We start from the raw sequence: 9,625 nt of genomic DNA, 5'->3' as shown, positions 1-9,625 counted from the left end.
ATTGTATACAGTGTAATGCAAAAAGTATTCACTCTATTTAGTTAGAAAAAACATACATATTTTCATTCCCTCACTTAACAGCCACGGATAATTTTTTTCTTTATAATCACCTTACATTAAATTAACCCCAATATGAAAGTACAATTCAATCTACATAAAAAGACTTCTTAGTGCATACTACCAGAGCAAAGATACAAAGATAATTCTCACAACTTTCACTAAAGACCTGTTTTACTATTGTTATCCTTGATCGGCCTGCTTTGGACACTTCAGAAGAACTCCCACATGCATTTTGCAACCTTTCATGCCCACCAACTTTATGTTTATTCAAAAAATTTAAATGTCTAAATACTTTGCAAGTTTAATTTTTGATACCAATTAAACTGAATATCAGATGTCTGAGACTCGTTCTGAGCATCAGTCTTCTGGTTTTTCACGTACCGTTGTTGTTAGTCGAGGTCGATTCAAATTCAGGGCCATGACAATCCTCCGAAAGACCTGCACGCACAATTGTGTCAGGTGCATGGCATTTCATATCGCATGTATCAATGTTTTTTTTACCTATATCTGTCCTTCCTGAACCACTGTTTTCCCCAACTTTGTTGAAGGAATTCAACAAATTCCTTGGACCATGACTTGCCTCATCAGAATACCAAACTACAGTGGGAAGACTTGTGGTTGTCAGGTGAAAACTTCGCTTTTATGACAATAAGGGTGAATAATCACGTGGAAAGGATATGTTACCTGTACGACGAACACCAATTTTGTCCAACTCAGGAACCGGGACAGTGATCTCCGTATCAGGGCTAGTCTGAGTTGTAGTATTTGCCGGGGTATAATGGTTCAATAGATTGACGCGCCTGGTATTATTAATTTGTTGACCTGCTACAAATTTTAACCGAGTAAATTAAGCATGTGAATGCAGGATGACGCAACATAGTGTAACAGAAAGAAGGCTTGTAACACCTTATTACAACATGAATGTGAGCGTTGGCAGTACTGTTGTTTTTTACCTTGGGAGGTGCGGCAGTAGGGCTGTAATTCGAGCCGAGCCGGGCGAGTTTCGAGCCGAGCCTAATTCGAGCCAACTTTAATCGAGCCGAGCCGAGCCGGCTCGATTAACTAATCGAGCCTAAATCTTTGCCCGAACTCGACTCGGTTAATTTCACGAGTCGAGTCGAGCCGGCTCGTTTAGCTAAACGAGCCGGTTTTAACGAGCCGAGCGAGCCAGCTCGTATAATTTTACACTTAATCGAGCCCAAACCTCTACCCGAACTCGGCTCGTTTAATTTCACGAGTCGAGTCGAGCCGGCTCGTTTAATTAAACGAGCCGAAACCTTTACCCGAACTCGGCTCGTTTAACGAGTCGAGCCGAGCCGAGCCCACTTAAACGAGTTCGAGCCGGGCGAGCTCGCGAGCCGCCCGACTCGAATTACAGCTCTATGCGGCAGGTTGCAGGGTAATCCTTGCCAGCAGTAGTTGGAGTTGCTACACGTGAACCTGGATTATAAAATAATGCATAGCTCACAAAATCATATTGTGGTCAGTACATTTTTTTAACCTGCAGCTTCAGAGTGTTGGTAGGGTACAAGGTATGTCAATAAACATATGCATAGCTCCTCACAGGAGAAAGAGTATAATTCAGGGAAACGAAGGTATGTTAAATAAACATATGCATTACAGGGTCTTAAATTTATTAGTAATTCAGAGTGTGAATGAAATAACATTAAATTTAAGACCCTGCATATATTAACACATGCATTTTAATTTAATTCACAATAGGTATAAATAGTAATTTACACTCTGCATATAGTAATTCACATATGTGGTGTACCCTGAAAAATATGTAGTTAATTAATAACAGGATAAGTCTTGGCAGCAATAGTTGGTGGTTCTAAACGTGAACCTGGAGTACAAAGAATTAACAGTAGGTATATGTTAAATTTCTATATTTGAGAGCGACACGTGAGTACAATATCGTGTGATTATGTACCAATATGTTGCTGTATCCTGGCTGCTGTATTCAGATAAGCATTTTCGCACATCAAAGAAGCCTCATTAGCAGATGAATGAGAACCTGGATTACAATTCATAAATAGTAGGAACTTGTTAATTTTGTATATTTGAGAGCGATACATGACGACATTATCACATGACTATGTACCAATCCATCACTCTGATGAAAGGGTATTCTTGGTGTACCATGTCTAATTGCAGAACCCGACATCACAGTAATATGCAAAGAATGTAAAAGCGAGGAAATGTACAGAGCTGTTAATATATGTACCTGAACCTTGTGTGGAGTGAGAGAGTTGTTGGCAAATCTTATCAGCACGAGTTGGAGTTTCAAAACACGAAACTGGCACTGTCCTGTTAGATGCTGCAAGTAACAAAATTCATTGTTTCTGAACCATACTTGACGAAGAAAAGACTATGATGTACCAATCAAACCATGTATTGTACCATCTTTGTCTAATATTTATTGTTGTCCTGAACAAAATGGATTTATCAAAATAAGGATGAGAATGTCAAATTAAGGAACTACTCTTGGTACATGTAAAGTTAGTTTGGATGAGTATGATATTTGAACCTGAACTTTGGGTAGGGTAGTAAGCCTTTTTGTTGTTTTACCAGCCAGAGATGAAGCACAAATCCGTGTACCTGGACAAAAAACATGAGGTAAAATATTGCGAACCATTGCTTCGCAAACACACAAACCGTATAAACTTGGATAGACATTGTACACGTAGGATAATCTTCAATGAGAGTATAAGGCATGGAAAGTAATAATCTACACTGATTACATTGCTCCGGACAGAACCTGCAGTCTTAATAACTCGAGAGCAAGTGCAATCAGAGAATTAACAGTTCTAATATTTCTATTATATAAATAAATTAAAGTATTGCATATTGTATCAATGACCAACTACGTTACTCTAGTTCTGTGTTGCAGATATACAGTTCCCGTCTACATTACTCTACCTATTCGGTTGTAGTCCGACACTTGAATTCTTAGAACAACTGACACTAACAAAAATGGACAATAACAAAATTGAGCACATTAGATCCTTGATGAAGAATACAGACATTTAGTGCCTCAGATTCATACCATTCCAGCCCATGAATTGGGACGCGGTCTGAATTAATGCACTATGTTAGACCAAACTATGCATAGAGACGCAATGTATTATATACAGAATATTCTGTCTGCAACCAACTCAAGAAAATTGAAGAATTTCAAATAGCCAATTAATGTACATAATTCTAAATTAAAATGTTAAAGAAAATAATCCAAGGCTGATTGATCCATAATAAAGTAAAAACAGCACCTGAAAATTACTAATTTGATAAATCTTCTATGGTGTATTGCCCGAAACTTCACCAACAGGAAGTGCAGAATCCTTTCCAAAGAGGTAGATAGTATACATGTCATAACTCCGCACTTGGAATTTGAAAAAAAAAAAGAAGTAAAAATATATCAAGAGCCTAAATATCTAAATTAAAATGGTACAGATAAGTAATATAAAGCTGATTGATTCATTATTTAAGACCAAGTTTACTCAAATTCACTATGAATCAAAAATTTATATGCTTCTTGGGGTTTTGTGTTAATTATTCAATCTTCTTACCCTTTTCTTGATTTCAGATACTTTAGTTTACTGGGTTTAGTCAATTCTTGAATTTGGATTATGTGTAAACATTAATCTTGATCAGGGTATTTTTGAACTGCACTAAATGGGAGGTTGTTTCACCAAGAAAGATAAGCAAGCAGCTGCTAATGGTCAAAGGGCCTTAGCAAACTAAAGTATAATTCAGTTACTAAGGGGCCTGATAAGTACCTCGAAAGTGATCCCAGCCGCGCAAAGGTAATCGGATAGGACAGTGACAGAAGCTGATCTGTAGGTGCCAAGAACAGTGTCATCCTTGGCTATATCAAAAGCTTTGTCACCCCAAGTTATCACTGTTTGATTTGCTGCATTCTGATTTCCAATCAAGGAGATATACGGCTTCGATGCCGGGATTATTACCTTTTCCCTGCGAAATTTCCAGAAATGCATAGAATGTTATCAAACACTTATCACCCTTGAAATAACATTGTGCAGTAACATGAGAAAACAACGGTTACATTTTGAAGTAAAAGCATATATTTAACTGTTCAAGGGTTACACAAAGAACTATCGGCGGATCTTTAAAGTGAGCAAAGACTTATAGTATTGGAAGTGAAGATTGTAAAATTGAAAGCCCATCACATAAATGAAATGTAAAGAAATAACCAAAAACCACTGTACTGACAAAAGAAGAAACTGATAAAATAAAAACTAATCACATATCTGATAATGTAAAGAAATAATCAGAAAATCTTATAATATCTATTTAAGATTTAATTTCTTTTCAATGGCAAAAACACAGACATTGTTGGTTAACTTCCGTTCTAGATTAGATATATTTATAAGAAAAAATTTGAAAATAAATTTAAGACTTTATGCATCATCTTGATCGAATCCACTGTAAGGAGGTCATGATTATCATACTAACTGAATTCTTTCATCAGCTTGGCCCTTTTTTGTCGAGAGGCGTTACCAACTTTAACAAATTCAGCAGGACTATATATGATGCATTATCACATCAAATATCTCTTCTAGACCTCAATATATGGTGTGTGTGTGTGTGTAAAAAAGCTGTACAAAAATCACAATGCACAGGGACGTAACTCCACAATTTTAAGTAAACAAAGGAGTTTAAACCACCATAAAGTTCAATGTTGAATATTAACCGAGTAAGAACCTGCAATACCCATTAAAGTACAAACTTTCAACTTGAATAAATCAGCTTTGATGGTCATTACTGAATGGTACGCTCTATACTGAAGATACTCAATGTACATGGCTTAAGAAGAATAGTCCACTATTACTTCTTAAATTTAAAAGTTGCAAAACAATTGCCAAATATGAACTCAAATTGCAAACCTATATAAGAAATGAAGGTATATTCAATGAAGTCAACTGACAATAATATATGCAATCACCCATGATTGAATTAGGCATCACTCGCAAAACGAAAAAAAAAACCTGAGTCACAATTAGAAGCACGGAAATCTGCAAAATCCCGAGAGATAATTCAATTGAGAAAATTAACACCGACTATAGAAGTTGCTTGAAGGACAAAGAAAACGACTGAACTATGCATCAAAGATCAATTACCTTAATCTCGAGTACACCTAGCGAAGATCGACACTTACCTGATTCCATTGTCTGAGAGATGAGTGTGTACCGGAATCTGAAACTCTGCGTCGGTAGAAAGAGTCGTCATAGGCACGTTGAGTTTTCAAATTGCAGGGGTATCTGGCTGCTGAAATCATGGATGGAAAGTGGTGGAGTTAACAGCTCCTGAAATGACGGGAAAAAATAACCGACCGGGGATTTCAAAAAATAATGTGGAGCGCCCGCTTCTCTGTCGGATCCAACGCGAATTGAAGCAGGTCTTAGTTCTATTCTGCAACGGGTCAGTACCCGTTAGAACTTGGATGATCCAAGGAGCCTGGCAGATTACTTTTAAACCCCTGGGTAGTACTGGGAAAAAAAGGAAGTAGGGGTAGAAAGTGTAATTTGGCATCCTGTTTGTATTCACAAATTAGGATTATATACATAGATAGATATAGATAGATATTTTACATAAAAATTTAAAATTTTATTTGAATTTAAAAGTTTGGACATATATTTTATTTGAATTTTTAAAATGTTTGTAGGAAATATGATGATGCTTAATGTATTTTTTGATATGCTTACTAATATTTATTATTATTATTATTATTATTATTATTATTATTATTATTATTATATAAAGGATTTTATTAGTAAATAAAATCAATATGAATTTAGTGATTTACTTTCCAAAGATTTATTTACTAATATGTTCTTTAAAACTTCCTCTTTACCAATATTAGACTTTCGGAAGCTCCAAATTCTTTTCCGTGCATATGATTCGTATTATATTTTTCATTTATAATCTAGGGAAATTGACGGGTTGAAATGCTGAGAAGACCGTCGAGAAACAAGAGAATAAATGGAAGAAAAATAAATTAAATCAAGACATAGATATATATATCCGGTTATATATATCCGGTGTAGAACGAGTCTAAATGAACAGAGGTCGTTTGTGCAAACTTAAAAAAGGTGGTTTCTTATTCAAATTAAAGAAGTGGATTAAAAGTAAAAAATAAATAAGTTAATAAAGTTTTTGGATAAGAAGTAGAAGTTGTGAGAGATAAATAAAAAATAAAAAAAAAAAGCAGCATTCTCAACTTATTCAAACTGTTCAAAATATTTTTACTTATTTGTACAAATGGATAAAAAAAGCAGAAGGCAAAGCAATTTTTATTTTCTCGAAACAATTGGCCGTTATCCTTGCTTTTTGCGGACACCACGCTTATAAAGACTAAAGAGATATACTAAAAGTGTATATTCATATAAGTTAATCCATGGTATATTTTTAAGAATTAGACTCAATCATTTTAATATGCCATTGACGAGTGGTGCTATTCATGATCATGATTGAGTTAATTAGTTGATTAGCCCATGTATATTTCAATCTCCCCCTTCCCCCACGTCCTGATTTTCATAAGAGATGATAATTTCAAAGATGATAATTTCGAGTATATACATTTTTTGTATACATTACATTTTATGAAGATGAAAACTATTTTTAATGTCGATTTGTGCAGTTTTTTTCGTCAACTAGCTTTGATCATGTATTATCGTGTATTTTATAATTCATCTTCGTAATATCTTTTATACTAGATTCGTGGCAAAATTTTATCAATTTGGACACATTATAGTATTTATATTTGTTATTTTGACCCCAAAAATATTAATACACGTAAATGTAAGTTGAAAATAACGCATATGATAAGTTTTCGTATGTAAAGATAATTATAATTTTTTATTAAAAACATATACATCTCTCTTATATCTTATATGATAATAACTTGTTAAAAATGATAAATTTATCCGTTTCTGAGAGGAGTTCTAATATAGTTTATAATCACACATAAATAATAAGGTCACTTGAATGATATCTGACCTAATTTATAAATATCAATAAATTTAATATTTTCATTTTTTTCAAATCTTAAATACCAATTTATAATGTAAGTTGATTATATATAATTAAATATATTAATAAATGATTTAGAATTTCATTATATCTGTCGACAAAGTTAATTAGTGGGTGTTTGGTTAAAAAAGTTAAGCGCTTCTTTTTCATATAAGCTTGCTCCTGCTTTTTGTTGTATGTTTGGATGCAGAAACTCACAATACTTTTCTAGCAATTAAAGTTGAGAATTTGGAAGCTAGCAAGTCTAACTTCTCAGCCAACTTTTTTCTTTAAAGTCTATACTGTCTTGTAATTCAACTTTTATCTGATGTATTAAATTTATATTTAAATAAATTAGTGTGATTTAAATTTTATATATTAAGTTTATACTTATATAAATTAAATTTTATTTAAAAATGTCATTTTATAATTTAAATTATTAAACACTCTACTAACTTATAAGTCAAATTATTCAAACACTTTAAAAACTTATAAATCATCACCACTTATCATTTATAATCCACTTCTCAACTTTAACTTCTTTTAAGTCGAGCCAAACATCCCCTTAATACGATAAGATTGGTTAAAATTTTAGTCATTCAAGTGAGCAATTTCTTACACCTTTTTTCCTATTTTATTCATATAAGAAACATAAAATTTTTGAACATTAATGTAATAATTTTTTGATAATGGCTTTGGCAATTGACAATAGAAAATGGTGGGGATGAAGTGTGATGATTGAAGTTAATCATTCGGATGCTTGACGCTTCCACTCTTTTATCTTTAAATTTTTCAGCAAAGTCAACTTTCCTCTCCATTAGGTACTCACAACTCACTGCTTCTTCTGTCTTTATAGTCTCTCTGTTCCCCACCCGTGCACTCTTTGACTAGCTGACGCTTCACTGTCATTATTTTTAACTTTTTAAATAAAAATATTTAATAAATATTATAAATTTTAATAATTTAAGAAAACTTATAAAATCAAAAATATTCAGAAAACATTATAGCCAACTAATAAAATAATAAAGGAAGTAGTTTGTAACTTATTTATAAAAATTTCTTTTTTTAAAAAGAAAGATATTGTATTTCTTTCTCTGTAATAGATTTCAAAATTAAATATAATTTAAAATTATTATCTAGTATATTATTAAAATAACTAACTTTATCATTAAAAGATATTATATAATCTGTGTAAATTCAAATTTAAAAAACTAAAATGAGATAATAATAATAATATAATTAAATACGAAATTTTACAGTCTAGCATGGTAAAAGAATCAAACTAAAATTTATAAATTATTATTTAAAAAATAATTTAAATATTATTTTATTTATTTATTCATTCATCCGACTATTAAAAGGCTTCCTAAAGAAAACAAATATAGTATGAGCTGGTTCTCTTCGTTAGATTCTCCACAATTCTTTTCGATTTATGTAAAGTAGAACTTGACAGGTGATTATGACATGGACCTCTTAAAATACTCCAACCAATAGTGACGGTGACAAATTACATTCATATACAAAATATATTTAATAATTTAAGTCATCCCACTTTTAATATGACAAATTATATTATATCATTAAAATCAAAATATTAAAAAACAGATTAAATCAGAACGGATTTATGATTATATAATATTTTTGAAAGATAATATTTTCATAATTTGTTTTGAAAAATATATTTTTGCATAAATTTTTTTATGTATGGGTATATATGAAAATCCCAAATCATGAATGGCTCGAATAAAATTGTTCTTCTCAATACTAATAATAAACTACACTATATTAAAAGTAACAGTGGACAATTAATTTATTTTTTTTAATTAGAAGGATATGTAAAATGAGTACAAATTTTTAAAATTATAATTTCGGCTCTCACATTAATTTTTGGAAGTCTCATTACACATCATCGTTATTTATAATAAAATTATATATTTTATTTAAAATAATTTAAAATATTAATAAGATATTGTTCCATCATTATATGTCGTAGAGTTAGAGCACATTCAAGTATGTTTAACAAATTTTATATATTACCTCTGTCCTGTTTTTCTTTTCTCGTCTCTGGTTAAAACTCACCTTTTATACTCCATCACGGGGTTACAATCATTATTCTAAATTTTTTATTTTTAATTAAAAATATTTAGTTAATATTATAATTCACAAAAAAAGAAAAGAGTTGGAAATATAATCCAACTAAAGGACTTGTTTTTTTTTTGAGAAACAATTAAAAGACTTGTTAATGTGTATCAAAAAGCGATCTATATCTTACAACAGAAAGAGCAAATTATATGCTAACAAAAAATTGTATTAATTTTTAAGAAATTAACAAATTTAACATATATTAATTATATTAATTTAATATGAACAATTTTGTAAGATGAAAAAAGAAAAAAGAAAAAAAAGGACGGACTCAATAATTAATATTTTAGCAACCAATTACCAACTGCTCACTGCTCTGATACTGTGATACATCTCATGTCTCTCTATAAATATAGACACACAGACACTTGAGTACTTGACACTACTGAGA

The 9,625-nt window shown here is 31.5% G+C and overlaps 1 protein-coding gene across 9 annotated transcripts; it reads right to left on the bottom strand.

Annotated features, from left to right (window-relative positions):
• Window positions 1–16: 16 nt before the first annotated feature.
• LOC108200196 (uncharacterized) lies at window positions 17–5,475 on the bottom strand. 9 transcript variants are annotated; one of them, XM_064084772.1, is made up of 14 exons: window positions 5,240–5,475; window positions 5,009–5,096; window positions 3,840–4,035; window positions 3,330–3,401; window positions 2,591–2,661; window positions 2,464–2,490; window positions 2,288–2,380; window positions 1,994–2,077; window positions 1,452–1,500; window positions 1,014–1,030; window positions 745–885; window positions 562–657; window positions 442–498; window positions 17–315 (listed from the first exon to the last, which is right to left on the bottom strand). In XM_064084772.1, exons 8-14 carry the CDS (start codon window positions 2,043–2,045, stop codon window positions 146–148), a joined length of 582 nt encoding a protein of 193 aa, XP_063940842.1. In that variant the 5' UTR covers window positions 2,046–2,077; window positions 2,288–2,380; window positions 2,464–2,490; window positions 2,591–2,661; window positions 3,330–3,401; window positions 3,840–4,035; window positions 5,009–5,096; window positions 5,240–5,475; the 3' UTR covers window positions 17–145. The 9 variants fall into 9 exon arrangements, with proteins under 9 accessions (XP_063940842.1, XP_063940841.1, XP_063940839.1 ...); XM_064084771.1 differs by having other exon boundaries at window positions 4,968–5,475; XM_064084769.1 differs by having other exon boundaries at window positions 3,330–3,442; window positions 5,009–5,475.
• Window positions 5,476–9,625: the final 4,150 nt, after the last annotated feature.

Source organism: Daucus carota, chromosome 9, assembly GCF_001625215.2.
Source record: "Daucus carota subsp. sativus chromosome 9, DH1 v3.0, whole genome shotgun sequence".
Classification (NCBI taxonomy): Eukaryota; Viridiplantae; Streptophyta; class Magnoliopsida; order Apiales; family Apiaceae; genus Daucus; species Daucus carota.
This window is presented reverse-complemented; position numbering and strand designations above follow the sequence as displayed.